Raw genomic sequence first — 18446 nt, forward strand, 5'->3', positions numbered from 1 at the left:
CAAAATAAAGATAATGAATGCGAACTACAATGATGAACAGTATCATGTTTTAGCACTTGATAATAGCCTAATATTCTGAAGCGTTTCCATGTTTTCATGTTGACACTGGAGATCGATGACAGTAAAAACAGAAAAAGAGCTTCCACTACAAATACTAAAAACACCTGATCAAATATGATACAGAATTAAGTTTTCAGGGCAATGTTATGTAAACTATTAAAAGGGAGGCTAATTCACTAACGTTATATTTGAAAGTTACCACAGTATTGTCATAGAGGTATTGTGCATCGGAAGAACAGTGTTCATAAAAAAATCAAGGATTGTTTAGTCTTCAAGAGATGTTATTTTATCAAAATTATTTCGTTGCACGTCTAAACCTTTCAATTTCGAAACATGTTACAACTACATTTGTGACGTTGAAGTATGTTTGTATTTCCCGCGGTACATAAATCGGTTTGACGCTTGAATATGGTTGAGGTGATTTCGTGTACGCCGTCCCCGATACCGTACCCGATCTCCGTACCAGGAATGATGTTTATTACAGATTACTCGACAATAAAACAAGCTACGATAATAATGTTGGTACGGTTAGGTTTGGAATTCACATTTTTCTTTATTTTTCTTATAATTGCAAATATTAGTTTTTTCAAGAGGTGATTTCTTGTACGCCGCAATCAACCGTGAAATTTCATTAATTTTTAAGCATACTAGCTATTTAAAGGCTTTTCATAATGTTTGTTGTATTCTCGTAATCAATTATACACATATGATTGAATTTGCAAAGGAATTTTAAAGATTTCAGTTGATACATGAGCAAAATCTTGCCTTTATCATGTATCACGGCGATGGCGTACAAGCAGTCTCAAGATCCCCGAACCCGTACCACGGGAGCTAAAGGCCCGTTCACACAGTAGATCAAGGATGATAAACCTTGTTGCATAAAGCAAATATCATTGTGTGAACTAGCTTATTCCTCTGTAGCATAATCCTTCTGCCAGGAAGATAAACCACATTTTAGAATAGAGCATGCTCTATCCTGTAAACCAAGACGTACACACTTTGGCCAGACTGACCAATCAGTGACCAGCTCACAGCTGGCAGGGATAGGGATGGGGCACAGCATCATAAAAACTGATACACATATTAGAAAATTTACAAAGAAAACGGATGCCAGGAGTACAAAAAATACATTTTCTGGACATAGGAACCTAATTAATCATTACTTATCAAATAAGAATTATATATATGATGGCAGATCAATTGTACTAGAGAGAATAACAAAGTTTTATTAATTACTGTAAGAATATTACAAGAGTAAATGGTCATATTTTATATCAACACCTTTTAATAAAGTGAACCTGCACAAGTAAAACTCATTCGTACAGTACATCAATATCATCTTTCTACTTCCATGTTGTCCATCTTGACTGCAATGGTCAGAATGTTGTGTTAACATTAAGTTACGGGAACTCCAGCAGGGGGTATATACAGCTTGAGGTTTACAGTGTGCACATAGAAGGTTTATACATCCCAAGTTTTATAAAACTGGTTGTATGTGTCTTGTTTTACTGTGTGAACGGTTGATTGCGGCGTACAAGAAATCACCTCTTGAAAAACTAATATTTGCTATTATGAGAAAAATAAAGAAAACTGTGCGTTGATATTTGACACAATGATGTAAAATTGAATTCCAAACCTAACCGTACTAACATTATTATCGTAGCTTGTTTTATTGTCGAGTAATCTGTAATAAACGTCATTCCTGGTACGGGGATCGGGTACGGTATCGGGGACGGCGTACACGAAATCACCTCCACCCTTGAATATTGTGATAAGAAGTCCAGTAATGAAAAACGTTCAAGTGACCTGAATTTATTATTGCACCATGAGTTGTAAACATAAACATAACAAGTAACCATGCATTTATATGTAAAAGTCAGAGAAAACTTGTTTAGTAAGTGGTTTGCACATGTAGAAGGTACACTACTTTCTGAAAAGGGTAAGATTTGATTATTGCGCATCTATATTAGACAAACCAAGAACAAGTTAGTAAGTTTAATATATCTCAATTCGTCCCATGTGCTTTATACATATAAAATATATATAGATGTTTTTGTCAACTGTCAAACTATTGATTTCTGGTGTCTGAAACAGAGACAAAATAAGTCTAGATGATAAATTTTGATCTGTGACCGACCATGTACATGTTGTGTAAATTAAGCAAACTTTAATCTTTAAGGAGTAAATCTCTTATACAGTAATATATAATGAACATGTGAAATTCATTGTAAAATACACAAAACAAATGAAAAATACTGTACACATGTACGTATTTATAAGCTATCTTATTTGATATCTTATATCAGTTATCAGAGCAAAAACATGTACATGCATATCATATGTATAATTTGAGTTCTGATTTGTCAAGCTGTGTTTCATCCCCAATATTCCAGTGGTTACTATATATATATATATATAACTGACGTTATATCCACCCCTGGACTATCTCATAGTAAAACTGAAGGCAGCGTTTCATTCCCAATATTCCAGTGGTTACTATATATATATATATATATATGTAACAGGAGAGGAGAAAATGTAGCGGCCAGACCGGGATTCGAACCCGGGACCCTCAGAATACTAGCCGAGTGCTCTACCGACTGAGCTACCTGGTCACCGATGATCGACCCAGTCCAATCCCGCTACACTCCTCCCTCCTTTCTCAAAGTCTTCGCCCTCGAAGACACACGAGACCCTTCCAAACACCACCACCGTGGGTTATTTAGTTGGGCGCCAATTTTGTAACAGGAGAGGAGAAAATGTAGCGGCCAGACCGGGATTCGAACCCGGGACCCTCAGAATACTAGCCGAGTGCTCTACCGACTGAGCTACCTGGACACCGATGATCGACCCAGTCCAATCCCGCTACATATATATATATATAACTGACGTTATATCCACCCCTGGACTATCTCATAGTAAAACTGAAGGCAGCTCAGGAGAAAAAATCTGAACCAATCACAGGCCTGCAAAGATTTCCTTTGATGACTACAGAGAGCGACTCCCAACTTCAAAGCCACACAGTCAACCACAGTGTACTGTTATATGGCTCTTTTGATGAACATCAAAGGACTAAATTACCTGTTCTGTTGTCTCCAGTTTTACTATGAGATAGTCAAGGGGTGGATATAGCATCAGTTATAGTAACCCCTGGACTATTGAGGATGGTTGTGTGTACATGTAAGTAAATGTTTATCATATATTATATTATATATTTGTTTAGGGAAAAAACAGTGATTCGATCAGAACCTTAAAATGGTCCTTAGAAAGGGAAAACACAGTGTAAGAAGTGGAAATAAGGTTTGTAAACATTGTAACTCCACACTCTCCAGATTTAAAGATGGCTATATGTTAAAGTTCCTTCTCAACAACCCTAGCCATAGAGAGGACACTGCGGTGATACTGAACCACCATCTGTCAGACGGGGATCTCGAGACCAGTGATAATTATTTCTCACATCAAACTCTATGTTACTCTCTTAACAAACGTAAACGATGGACACTCCCACAGCAGATAATCGATCTGATAGACGATGGAGGTCTGGAGGAAGAAGATTATAAACTTGTCATGCACGAACGGGTCTGTTATCCTTATCCAATTCGATTGTGGTTTCATTCAGATACATTGTCTTACCACGATACAAAATACAGCACACATCACAACCATGGAAATAAATCATTATCTTGTTTGTCGGACCTCAAACTGAATTGTCACAGAAAAGAACAAGAATTGGAGTCGTCAGCAAAGCCTACATCCTCACTGAAAACCCGCCAAAAACCAAACCTTCGTGGAATTCAAAGGAAAGTAAAATCCCTGCCAAAAGTAAAACCAACAAAACTTAACATAAGACAGTAAGTATTCACAGGTATGGCATTGTGACCTTTATAGATCATTCTGTGTCTATTGTACTGTATAACTTGTAGACATATCCTGGCTGTTAAAACATATCAACGGTCAAAATGTTTTCAGTCTCTGCATTTTTCCTATTGAAACTAAATTGTTATATACATGTGGTCGTAATAGACAGGTTATACTTGTGTGGTTGTTATAGACAGCCGGTCATTTTAGACAGGTGATCATTATATACAGGTTGTTACAGACAGGCTGTCATTATAGACAGATGGTCGTTATAGACATTTTTCAAATATAGACATATGGTCATATTTTCTTTATATACAGGTGGCCGTTATTTACAGGTGGTCATTATAGACAGGTGGTCATTATAGACAGGTGGTCATTATAGACAGGTGGTCATTATTTACAGGGTGTCATTATAGACAGGTGGTCATTATTTACAGGTTGTCATTATAGACATGTGGTCATTATAGACAGGTGGTCATTATTTACAGGTTGTCATTATAGACATGTGGTCATTATAGACAGGTGGTCATTATTTACAGGTTGTCATTATAGACAGGTGGTCGTTATTTACAGGTTGTCATTATAGACAGGTGGTCGTTATTTACAGGTTGTCATTATAGACAGGTGGTCATTATTTACAGGTTGTCATTATAGACATGTGGTGGTTATATACAGGCAGTTGTTAGAGCATCTTTAACTACAGATACATTTATGTTTGTGTATCATTTATTTAGGGTTTTAAATGGTGATTATCATCAGGCAGCAATACCAGAGGTCCGTTATGAGGTCAGCTATCCACGCATGGCCCACAACATTTGTGAAGGTAAGTATGTGTGGTGTACATAGTACAGTGATCCTGATTCTTATTGACAGTGACTGGTATTGATAGAAACATACATTCAGAAGTCACTGTGGCCTAGGGGTTGAGTTGTACCAATATTCTTCTACTGGTCCTTCAACTCTTGGTAGCAAGTTTAAAACCCATGTGAGCCAGTTGCCAGGCCCAAAAGATCATGTCTTATGTCTAAAACAGTCTAAGTTAAAACTTAGCCAATCATAGATGAGTATACAAAATGTTATGTAATTTTTGATTAGCTAAACAAAACATAATTTTAAGACAGTTGCAAGGTCCTGGGTTCTGCTATTTCTCGTAGGTCAGTCAGATTTTTCTTCCCCTCCAAACATTTAACTTTCTTTAATGACGAGTAGTTTTAAAATTGTACAAATGTTACATTACAATCCAATACAAGATCTAACAACTCCCTGTTTGTGGTCACCTCAGCATGACCTCTATTGTTAGCCAATCAGCCTATGAAATCTTCAGTGTAGTTGATTCTCTCAAAAGTATAAACGGCTACTAGCTATACATAGTATATTCCAAGATGATCTAATTCTAGACCAGGGGTCATGCTGAGGTCAGACTTTGAACAGGGAGTTGTTAGATCTTGTAATGGAGCATAACCTATAGTACAGTAGTGGGGTGGATATACAAGTCAAATTGTAATTAGATTGTGAAACTAAACAATGAATATCACTCATGTTTGACTGGTAGTATCTCTTTGCTATTGGGGGGATCCAAGCCTGATTTTTTGGTGACATTAACTAGGTGAGCGATACAGGCCATCTGGACCTCTTGTTTTTCTGATTAAAAAAGATCCACTTGACAATAAAACCACCTGATGAAATTTGTTTTAGGTCATCGTTACCCATCATTCTGGTATGAATCACACAATAAAGGGAAGGGATGTTGTTCAAAGTCAGGTCCTCAGTGGTATTATAAAAACTTCACCAGCTCAGACCAAAGATTGTACCAGCAAGGTTACCTTGATGACGAGGAACTCTTCTGTTTTGAGGATCAAGAAGTTGCTATTGTTGACAAGGAGACAAGTCAGTACCTGTATACTAATCCTGTACAGATAACATTGGCTGACTTTTGTCACACACCTAGTCCTCGAGGGAGAAAAGGTCAATCTGTCTCTCACTGTCGTCATGGCAACACGACACCCAATTCAGCGACAAGGGACACAAATGGAACATATTATGGGAAAAACAAAGTTATCTATGTTGAACGTGAAGAGGAAGGTTCAGAGGAGGAGGACGAGGAGACTACTAATGTGTTGGGGATAACACAGCCTGTGTGGGAGGAGACCAACTTTGATAGCGACTACTACCACTGTGTGATTAAGAGGGACAGCATAGAGAGATTGTCTCAGACTGGAAACATCCATTACGGAAGGTGTATTCCACCAATGATGATGATCACAGGGGAGACAACTCAGGAAAGCTTGCTTCTTTGGCAAAAGTCAGAATTCTCAACTTTCTCTACCGAAGATTCAGAATATTGGTAAATTACTACAAATTATTATTTTAAAAGTTACAAATAGTCTGAAGTCATGAGATTTTTCAGAAATTAATCTCATTTATTTTAATTTGCACGCAAATCATAGCAAAGGCTCATGCAATTCATAAAATCTACTATGACATGCATATGTAAACTAGCTCATTTAAGGTTCTGTGTGTATGCACTTATTTTAAAATACCATAGAATATATCTAGCTTGATGTTTGTGATAATTGAGAAGTTTCTGTCAGTATATCAATACACACTGTTGATATTCTGTATTTGCATATTACAACTTATCTTCAGGGTAGGTATTGATTTTGACGTCATTTGTTTGCAAGCGTAACACCATACTTTTCAGAGAAAACAACTTTTATTTTCCACAAAATAATGACATTACAATGGAAACCCACCCGCAAGGGAGATAACTATGTAATATGTAAATACAGAACAGTATCAACTGATAGCACATGTTTTAAAAGCAATACATATAGTGTTTAATCCATAACTGCATTTAATGCCAGGGTGAAAGTGCACAGCGAGTCAGATCAGGTGAACGCGAGAGACGTGTTAGGATCTCTACAGAAACGGCTCAGCCAGACAGACAGGGTTTATACTATAGAGGAGATTATCAGACACACCTTCCGCACTCGGTCTACACCACATCAAAGGTCAGAGTTGAACATTTTTCTTAAATGTGGCACTTATTATGTCTACATCAGTATTGACATATTTTCTATCCAGACATGTTTTGATTGGCTGCATCTATATCTGAAATATAGATGTGATTATATGCTAATGACTTTTATTTTTGGCATGAGTGTTAAGCTTTTTCATGTATTTCATCAGTAGTACTTGTTCTTTATAAAGACAATCTGACATCTTTTTATGTCAAACATTCTGGCATCATGCTGTCTCAGGTAAAAGTCAAGTCTAGGTCTGATTAACCGAACATGACTGATCAACTGAGTAGTGCTAACTCTTGTTAATTATTGCCTATCTTAAACCAATATGTGTGTAAAACGTTGACATGGAAACAATCGTTACAGTCAGTACAACTTAGACGTCAATGTGTTCGTGAACAGTAAAACACGGATGAGTTGAACCGTCGGATAAGTCAAATATTTTGCTTGGTCCCGCTGACTTTGACTTATCTGGTTTTACTGTATGATATCATACTTGATAATAGGAGTCCGGAAGGCTTTACATTAGTACTTTCAGTACTTTGATAACACATAATACTAAACTTAATTGATTATAGTGGTGTCCAGAAGAGAAACACTGGAAACTGTACTGGTAACCTGACGGCCAGCCTGTGTGGGTCAGCTGTTGAGCTGAGGACAGTAGCGGAGGCCTATAGAACATTGGTCAGTACAGAGGACACACAGACAGACAATCAGGACTTGGTGCAGGTATATATATATATTTCTTTAAGGTTTCAAAATTGATTTTATTCCCAAACAAATTAGGGGGATGCCAGGGTTGGGACCTTGGGTTCATTCCTCTTACAACATTAATCTAATTAAAATTAGACTTGTAATTCCTTTCCACTATGATACTCTACGTTACGCTCCAATACAAGATCTAACGATGCCCCGTTCGAGGTCACCTCAGCATGACCTCTGGCCTAGAATTGGAGCATCTCCGGAAGTACTATTATCCGTTTACACTTCCAAATGAATCAACCACACCGAAGATTCCGTAGGCGACACGCTGATTGGCTAACCATAGGGGTCATGCTGAGGTGACCCCGAACGGGGCATCGTTAGATCTTGTTATTATAGAATTATCCCTATGAGATGGCCATTGAATCCTATTTACAAATTTTCCATGACCAACCCCCAGGGGCCTTAGGGGCGGGGCCAAAAGGGGTCAAATAGGCTAATTATAGCTTCAAAAATCTTCTTCTGAAATTCTGGAACTGGTAGAATCAAATACTCTTCATAGATGGAAAAGTCTCAAGGCCCTCTACAAACATTGTGAATTATATGACCCTGGGGTCTCAGGTTTCCCCCTGAGGGGGTTAAGTTTACTATAGTTTATATAGTGAAGACACATTTTGGAGCATAATTTGGTCATTTATAATTGAAAATTAGTCAAATGTTGTCAGAATTATCCCTATGAGATTGCCATTGAATCCTATTTACAAATTTTCCATGACCGACCCCCAGGGGCCTTAGGGGCAGGGCCAAAAGGGGTCAAATAGGCTAATTATACATTATTACAACTAGCTGGAACCAGCTAACTACGGTGTCTAAGAAGAGATAACAGGTAACAGGTATAGCTTCAAAAATCTTCTTCTGAAATTCTGGAACTGGTAGAATAAAATACTCTTCATAGATGGAAAGGTCTTAAGGTCCTTTACAAAAACTGTGAATTATATGACCCTGGGGTCTCATGTTTCCCCCTTGGGAGGGCCGGTCAAGTTTACTTAAGTTTATGTAGGAAAAACACTTTTATGAACATTATTTGCTTATTTTTCAAAGGAAATTAGTCAAACTGGGTAAGAATTTTTAGCCCGAGATAGCATTTTATCATCATATCCATATTGGTCCTGGCCGACCCCAGGGGCCTTAGGGGCAGGGCCAAAAGGGATCAAATAGGCTAAAACTTCAAAAATCTTCTTTTGAATTCACAGATTTGATGGAACCAGATATACTCTTCATATATTGGAATGTCTTAAAGCCCTTTACAAAAATGTGAATTTCATGGCCATAGGATCTCAGGTTTTCCCTGGGGAGGGGGTCAAATTTACTATCGTTTATATAGGAAAAACCCAATGGTTATATTCTTTCTGATCTTTTTCTAGAATGATGTCATACCCAATAGTTATATTGTTTCTGATCTTTTTCTAGAATGATGTCATACCCAATGGTTATATTGTTTCTGATCTTTTTCTAGAATGATGTCATACCCAATGGTTATATTCTTTCTGATCTTTTTCTAGAATGATGTCATACCCAATGGTTATATTGTTTCTGATCTTTTTCTAGAATGATATCATACCCAATGGTTATATTGTTTCCGATCTTATTCTAGAATGATATCATACCCAATGGTTATATTCTTCTGATCTTTTTCTAGAATGATATCATACCCAATGGTTATATTGTTTCTGATCTTTTTCTAGAATGATATCATACCCAATGGTTATATTGTTTCCGATCTTATTCTAGAATGATATCATACCCAATGGTTATATTCTTCTGATCTTTTTCTAGAATGATATCATACCCAATGGTTATATTGTTTCTGATCTTATTCTAGAATGATATCATACCCAATGGTTATATTCTTCTGATCTTTTTCTAGAATGATGTCATACCCAATGGTTATATTCTTCTGATCTTTTTCTAGAATGATGTCATACCCAATGGTTATATTGTTTCTGATCTTTTTCTAGAATGATGTCATACCCAATGGTTATATTGTTTCTGATCTTTTTCTAGAATGATGTCATACCCAATGGTTATATTGTTTCTGATCTTTTTCTAGAATGATATCATACCCAATGGTTAGTTATATTGTTTCTGATCTTTTTCTAGAATGATATCATACCCAATGGTTATATTGTTTCTGATCTTTTTCTAGAATGATGTCATACCCAATGGTTATATTGTTTCTGATCTTTTTCTAGAATGATGTCATACCCAATGGTTATATTCTTCTGATCTTTTTCTAGAATGATATCATACCCAATGGTTATATTGTTTCTGATCTTTTTCTAGAATGATGTCATACCCAATGGTTATATTGTTTCTGATCTTTTTCTAGAATGATATCATACCCAATGGTTATATTCTTCTGATCTTTTTCTAGAATGATGTCATACCCAATGGTTATATTGTTTCTGATCTTTTTCTAGAATGATATCATACCCAATGGTTATATTGTTTCTGATCTTTTTCTAGAATGATATCATACCCAATGGTTATATTGTTTCTGATCTTTTTCTAGAATGATGTCATACCCAATGGTTATATTGTTTCTGATCTTTTTCTAGAATGATGTCATACCCAATGGTTATATTCTTTCTGATCTTTTTCTAGAATGATGTTGTGCCCAATAGTTACAACATTCTTTCTGATACCTCGTCACCATTGATGGAGTGGGGATACTGTGAAATCTGTCTGATTGATGCCCCATATACACAAGGCTGTATGTTAAAGCCATGTGGTCATTTCTTTTGTGTTGACTGTTGGAGACGGCATATTTGGGAGAAGATCAGACAGGGAGCAATCAGGATAAGGTGCCAGGTAAGAATGGAATAAATATACTGTAATTTAACTTATTTTGAGTATGATTAAGTTAGCGTATTTAGCAGCAGATTAAAAATTAGTGATAAATTAATCAGACAGCTCTAAATGAACATGATCATTTTTGTCAGGTCTGAAAATGTGCAAATAAGTTGGTTTTGAGTAATTCTGGTTACTCCAATCTCGATTTGAAACAACTGTGATCAATGATATATCATGACTAAGCACAATAGTTATGCTTTGCTTGTATCAATACTGATAACATGAAGGAGCAGGCGGTAGTTTGTTGTATGATATTCAGAGCATCAGTCTTAACTTTGGTTTACAAAGTATGTGAACATGAATTTCAATGAACTGTAGTTTAATTTTTAACCCAGACTTATCGATGTAACTGTGAGGTTGACGATGTGATGGTGAGATGCCTTCTGCCCACGGACATTGCCTTGAGGTGGATATACAGGAAAAAAGAGATGGTTGTGGAGAGATCACTGAAGTGGAACTGGTGTCCAGAACCCTCTTGTCACAAAGTGGCAAAGCTGTCCAGTCCAGGTAAAGGCTTATGTTAAAACAGTGGCTCTGTGTAGCTTGTTAAATACAGAGACCCTGGTTTGATTCCAGGTTGGGGCACTCAATGGGAATATGTATTTTCTCCTGTTCTTCTACATTGGTATCCAGCTAAATAACCTATGGAAGGAAATCTGAAGAAAATGTGGGAGTAGTGTAAAAGGAACAGGTTATTGTTGTTTGTACTTAGTGTTAATTATGCTCTCTGTCACTCAGCTGACAGCGCATGCCTCTTTGGCTCAGTCGGTGCTGTTATGTAAATTTCATATAGATATCGTTCTGAACTACAGCTTAGAGATTTACACCTGTACTGTAGATTTTATATAGATATCGTTCTGACCTACAGCTTAGAGATTTACACCTGTACTGTAAATTTTATATAGATATCGTTCTGATCTACAGGTAAGAGATTTACACCTGTACTGTAGATGTTATATAGATATCGTTCTGATCTACAGGTAAGAGATTTACACCTGTACTGTAGATGTTATATAGATATCATTCTGATCTACAGGTAAGAGATTTACACCTGTACTGTAGATGTTATATAGATATCGTTCTGATCTACAGGTAAGAAATTTACACCTGTACTGTAGATGTTATATAGATATCATTCTGACCTACAGGTAAGAGATTTACACCTGTACTGTGTGGCTGTGGGAAGACTTGGTGTTTCTCCTGTCGGTCAGATGTCCACTGGCCAGCTTCATGTGACCAGTACACCGCCTACAAAAAGATGCTATTACAGAACGGTAGGTGTAGGTCAGGGTTTACTATATATTTTCTAATATTTGCTGTTTCAATTTTTCAAATCTGATGTTTGCATAGTTTGTTACTTTAATGAAACATTGTCATCTAAAAGATTTAGGTCTATTCAATATATATAAAGAAATATGTCAGCATTTGGTATTGATGGATAAAGCACAAGTTTACCTGGCAGCAGTTATCCATCAATATGTGCGACAGTTGCAGGATAAACCAGTATATATATAATAATGGATACGCCTTTCATCTATACCTAACAGGGTTATCCCGCGGTTGCTAGGGAAAGATAACTCTGTCTTTTACCAGGGTAGGGAAAAGACAGCTCACACGCGCTTGACAATGACGTCATTAATGCATCTAGAGATTATTGTCAAGGACGCCATTAATTGTCAACACTCTAAAAATAATTCTTAATCTGAATATTTTTAAATATGGAAGAAAAATAATCTTGCATGGGTCTGTCAAGTGGACAGGGATATCTCAACCGTCGTGAAAGATATTGGCCACCAACCATCGGCAAGCCTCTGTTTGACCAGCCAAAATCTTTCACTCGGGTTGAGATATCTCTGTCCACTTGACAGACCCATGTAAGATTCTATTAGTCTAATACAGCAGGCTGTAGGATACAGAAATTGAGCATTGACCTGGTGTTTATATATAAAAAGGTGATGATGGTCGATGGAAGCCTGTGGAGAAAATGACACATTATGTCAATGTAAAGAGATGTCCTAAATGTGTGTACCCTATGGAGAAGAATGGGGGCTGTTCACATATGACATGTATCAAGTGTTCACACAGTTTCTGTTGGGAATGTCTCGGCGACTGGAAACTTCACGTTAGTTCTGGCATGTTATCCTGTGCTCAACATAAAAAGGAAGAAGTGGTGAGTCAGAAAAACAACAAAACCAAATTTATTAAAAATGATTTGGTTTCTCATACTATTCCTGTCGAGATATCTGCTTGATAATGTTACTGTTCATGAGAAATCTGGTAGTTTTACTGTACATGAGATATCTGGTAGTTTTACTGTTCATGAGATATCTGGTAGTTTAAATGTCCATTAGATATCTGATAGTTTTAATGTCCATTAGATATCTGATAGTTTTAATGTCCATTAGATATCTGATAGTTTTACTGTTCATGAGATATCTGGTAGTTTTACTGTTCATGAGATATCTGGTAGTTTTACTGTACATGAAATATCTGGTAGTTTTAATGTCCATTAGATATCTGATAGTTTTACTGTACATGAGATATCTGGTAGTTTTACTGTACATGAAATATCTGGTAGTTTTACTGTTCATGAGAAATCTGATAATTTTAATGTCCATTAGATATCTGATAGTTTTAATGTCCATTAGATATCTGATAGTTTTACTGTACATGAGATATCTGGTAGTTTTAAAGTCCATCAGATATCTGGTAGTTTTACTGTTCATGAGAAATCTGATAGTTTTACTGTTCATGAGATATCTGGTAGTTTTACTGTACATGAAATATCTGGTAGTTTTAATGTCCATTAGATATCTGGTAGTTTTACTGTTCATGAGATATCTGATATTTTACTGTACATGAGATATCTGGTAGTTTTACTGTTCATGAGATATCTGATATTTTACTGTACATGAAATATCTGGTAGTTTTAATGTCCATTAGATATCTGATAGTTTTACTGTACATGAGATATCTGGTAGTTTTACTGTTCATGAGATATCTGATATTTTACTGTACATGAGATATCTGATAGTTTTACTGTACATGAGATATCTGATATTTTACTGTACATGAAATATCTGGTAGTTTTACTGTACATGAGATATCTGATAGTTTTACTGTACATGAAATATCTGGTAGTTTTAATGTCCATTAGATATCTGATAGTTTTACTGTACATGAGATATCTGGTAGTTTTACTGTACATGAAATATCTGGTAGTTTTACTGTTCATGAGAAATCTGATAATTTTAATGTCCATTAGATATCTGATAGTTTTAATGTCCATTAGATATCTGATAGTTTTACTGTACATGAGATATCTGGTAGTTTTAAAGTCCATCAGATATCTGGTAGTTTTACTGTTCATGAGAAATCTGATAGTTTTACTGTTCATGAGATATCTGGTAGTTTTACTGTACATGAAATATCTGGTAGTTTTAATGTCCATCAGATATCTGGTAGTTTTACTGTTCATGAGAAATCTGATAGTTTTACTGTACATGAGATACCTGGTAGTTTTACTGTTCATGAGATATCTGATATTTTACTGTACATGAGATATCTGGTAGTTTTACTGTTCATGAGATATCTGATATTTTACTGTACATGAAATATCTGGTAGTTTTAATGTCCATTAGATATCTGATAGTTTTACTGTACATGAGATATCTGGTAGTTTTACTGTTCATGAGATATCTGATATTTTACTGTACATGAGATATCTGATATTTTACTGTACATGAAATATCTGGTAGTTTTACTGTACATGAGATATCTGATAGTTTTACTGTACATGAGATATCTGATAGTTTTACTGTACATGAGATATCTGGTAGTTTTAATGTTCATGAGATATCTGATATTTTACTGTACATGAGAAATCTGGTAGTTTTACTGTACATGAGATACCTGGTAGTTTAAATGTCCATTAGATATCTGATAGTTTTAATGTCCATTAGATATCTGATAGTTTTAATGTCCATTAGATATCTGATAGTTTTACTGTTCATGAGATATCTGGTAGTTTTACTGTACATGAGATATCTGATAGTTTTACTGTTCATGAGATACCTGGTAGTTTAAATGTCCATTAGATATCTGATATTTTACTGTACATGAGATATCTGGTAGTTTTAATGTCCATTAGATATCTGATAGTTTTAATGTCCATTAGATATCTGGTAGTTTAAATGTCCATTAGATATCTGATATTTTACTGTACATGAGATATCTGGTAGTTTTAATGTCCATTAGATATCTGATAGTTTTACTGTACATGAGATACCTGGTAGTTTTACTGTACATGAGATACATGGTAGTTTTACTGTACATGAAATATCTGGTAGTTTTAATGTCCATTAGATATCTGATAGTTTTACTGTTCATGAGAAATCTGATAGTTTTACTGTTCATGAGATATCTGGTAGTTTTAATGTCCATCAGATATCTGATAGTTTTACTGTACATGAGATATCTGGTAGTTTTAATGTCCATTAGATATCTGATAGTTTCACTCTTTTTCTGGTATCTTTAAGATATTATACTAACATATATTTTCAGACAATGGAACTTGACAATGACATCAATTTTGCCTTTCCCATTCAAATGTACAAGAAAAGTGTTGAGCACAGACACCAATGGAATAGGATATTTCATGCAGAAGTTGTTGAAGCCAAGTGTAGATCCTACGCAATAAAAACGATGGTAAGATTCCGTCATCATTGTGTCATCATATGTGTAAAGTAGATATAAATTTAAGTTTCTGTGCCAGCAAACAAAAGTTTAGCATATAATATGCATTATAATTGATGATTATTGACTGAAAAAGTGTTTTTGATTCGGCATAAAAAAATCCTTGTTTATCTCATTCTAAAACTAAAATAATTATTTCAATTATTTTGAAGTAAATGACAGCTACAGGCTATCTCACCATATAATGAAAACTTTCATTTTCATATATGATTTTTTTTTTGATTTTTTTTTTTTGTATTTTAGAAAAGGAAGCTGGGAAATAAAATGATGGACCATGACTTGTATACGCAAGTGAGATCCTCCCTCCTGTTTCTCAGAGAGGTAAATACTATCATTAACAAAGAAATTCTACAAGCTTTAGTTTTACCGCATACAAAAAACTATTCTGGCCTTTTCCCGTTAATTATATGTTAGCGGCACGGATTATGAAATTGTCTCTATTTTGAAAATATGGAAATGGCAGTGAATAATGGGTTTAGTTTGTAGTTCTGTACTTGTATATGATATGGTACTAACTTTGTTTTTTGAACCAAATCTTATATTCAAGTCTCTTCTAACAAACGAAAAATATCAAATTCCGGAACTCGGTTGAATTCTTTTAAACTAAAACTCAATAAGGAATTTGGTGAACAATATTAGATGAAAGATAATTATCTCCCTTTGAATTAAATAGATTATTTCCCTTTGGCTATACACACTCTGTATTCCAGTATTATTGCATGAAAGTGTAGTGTGTGTATCACAGGTTTATGCTAGCGTACAAGTCTGTAAGTGAATCCTTCAATATACTCATTGGGATCCAATCTAGAAATCTATATGGATATCAGCTGGTTAGTTTTGTAAGGCATTTATTACAAAGTTGGCAAACATTTGATCTGTGAAAGGCATAATACTGTAAGCCGGATTGATTTTTCTTGTTTAAATACATAAATGTACAAGCGTGCTTTATAAGAATGGCAATTTAAAAAATCATTGTATACTTCTTTCTCGGTTAAATCATTTGAATGATTGTGTTTTCATCAATGTAATGAAGAAAAGTTCTTTCCCACAGGTACACATGGTTCTAGAGAATACCCTTGTTATGTTATCTAACGCTACACATAAGTCTGGGATCAGGAACCTCGTCACCCAAGTACTGGACAGAATCCTCTTCAGTGTCGATCGTCTCGACCAGGTGGGCACATAAACAGATATTTTTGTGTTGATTAGTCTGAAAAATGCTGGTATTTGTTTGGGCTAACGTCCTGTTATAAGTCAAGGTCATTTAAGGACTTCTTTTTATTTAGGATTCTAACTCAAACCCAGAAGGGCTAGTGATGATGTATCGGATCATCTTCACCACTCGGCCGCTGAGGTCACTCCTACAAATACACTTTAAATCTTAAGCACTTCTCTTTACACTATGCCAGATATCTTGTTTTAAGCTTTCAGCATGCAGGAATATTGATAATTCAGAATTCCATGAAATGTTATATATTGATTACAAAGTTCTGTACTATTGAAAACTAAATACAAAGTCTGAGCTAGGTGTTATACAGTTCTATGAAGAATGTTTTATAATCCTACAGATTTTTGACAACAGTCGCCTGACAGAGAATCATTTGAGGAGGATTTCACGACTTGAAACATCCATCAGACGTAACTTGAAAACAATGGCCGCGTATGTTCCCTGGATACAACAACAGATCTCTAAGTCAAAACAGGCTATCCTGGATCAACCCATCGATACGTCTTCAAACTTTTCTTGAATCAATAGGGAGTGGCGAGGGTTCTAAAAGTGCTGGTCGGTAAAAGTTTCAGTGGAGGAATTCGAGTAGGATACAAAAATATTATAACCATTGTTAGTCTTGTTATTATGAGCGTGAATAATGTGCAATATCAAAGTAGAGTGTTACCGTTAAACATGTAGCGGGATTGGACTGGGTCGATCATCGGTGACCAGATAGCTCAGTTTGTAGAGCACTCGGCTAGTGTTCTGAGGGTCCCTGGTTCGAATCCTGGTCTTGCCGCTACATTTTCTCCTCTCCTGTTACAAACATCTCAATAAACTGCCATGTTATATCTCATTGATGGTGCCTCAATGATGTGGAAGACTACCGAAAAATGTAGGATGGATGGATGGATTATTAAAACTAGAGATTGACTAAATGATTATATAACTTTAAAACATTTATTTTAGATGATTATTTACAAGTGTATACATTTCATATTTCTTTTATTTGTGATGTCAAGATTAAAAGAATTTGTGATATTTTACACACTTTTCCTATTTGTTAATTTTCTTTCTTTTATTTAATGTCTTTTTATATTTTACATGAAAACCTGTGATAAATATTTATTGATAAATGTTAGTTGTTAAATAAATATTTATTTTACCTGAAAATTATGTTTTTGTAATCAATTGTCGGGATACGTTGTAGTACTTTGATCATATATCACATTATGTCAACATGACAGATTTCTCATAAATATTCCTCATATAGGGGGTCGCGGTTGGTGAGTGGTTGAGATGTCCTAACATAGTACATGTACTACAAGCCCACTACCACCTCTGGGGCCGCCGTTGGTGAGTGGTTGAGATGTCCTGACATATTACATGTACTTCAAGCCCACTACCACCTCTGGGGCTGCGTTTGATGAGTGGTTGAGATGTCCTGACATATTACATGTACTACAAGCCCACTACCACCTCTGGGGCCGCCGTTGGTGAGTGGTTAAGATGTCCTGACATATTACATGTACTATAAGCCCACTACCACCTCTAGGGCCGCGGTTGGTGAGTGGTTAAGATGTCCTATGACATATTACATGTACCACAAGCCTACTTCCACCTCTTGGGTCGCGGTTGGTGAGTGGTTAAGATGTCCTATGACATATTACATGTACTACAAGCCTACTTCCACCTCTTGGGTCGCGGTTGGTGAGTGGTTAAGATGTCCTATGACATATTACATGTACCAATTACATGTACCACAAGCCTACTACCACCTCTAGGGCCGCGGTTGGTGAGTGGTTAAGATGTCCTGACATATTACATGTACTACAAGCCCACTACCACCTCTGGGGCCGCAGTTGGTGAACGGTTGTATTACATGTACTACAAGCCCACTACAACCTCTGGGGCCACGGTTG

General features: G+C 35.9%; 1 protein-coding gene across 2 annotated transcripts; it reads left to right on the forward strand.

Annotated features, from left to right (window-relative positions):
• The first annotated feature begins 1852 nt into the window (after positions 1-1852).
• Positions 1853-17697, forward strand: LOC138305165 (uncharacterized). 2 transcript variants are annotated; one of them, XM_069245584.1, is made up of 14 exons: positions 1853-1999; positions 3284-3911; positions 4656-4744; positions 5617-6265; positions 6786-6932; positions 7523-7673; positions 10311-10517; positions 10895-11066; positions 11708-11833; positions 12512-12729; positions 15123-15266; positions 15558-15635; positions 16366-16488; positions 16883-17697. In XM_069245584.1, the coding sequence occupies exons 2-14, from the start codon at positions 3316-3318 to the stop codon at positions 17060-17062; spliced, it is 2880 nt and encodes a 959-aa protein (XP_069101685.1). In that variant the 5' UTR covers positions 1853-1999; positions 3284-3315; the 3' UTR covers positions 17063-17697. The 2 variants fall into 2 exon arrangements, with proteins under 2 accessions (XP_069101685.1, XP_069101686.1); XM_069245585.1 differs by having other exon boundaries at positions 1879-2049.
• The last annotated feature ends 749 nt before the right edge of the window (positions 17698-18446 follow it).

This window comes from Argopecten irradians, chromosome 12, assembly GCF_041381155.1.
Source record: "Argopecten irradians isolate NY chromosome 12, Ai_NY, whole genome shotgun sequence".
Taxonomy (NCBI): domain Eukaryota; kingdom Metazoa; phylum Mollusca; class Bivalvia; order Pectinida; family Pectinidae; genus Argopecten; species Argopecten irradians.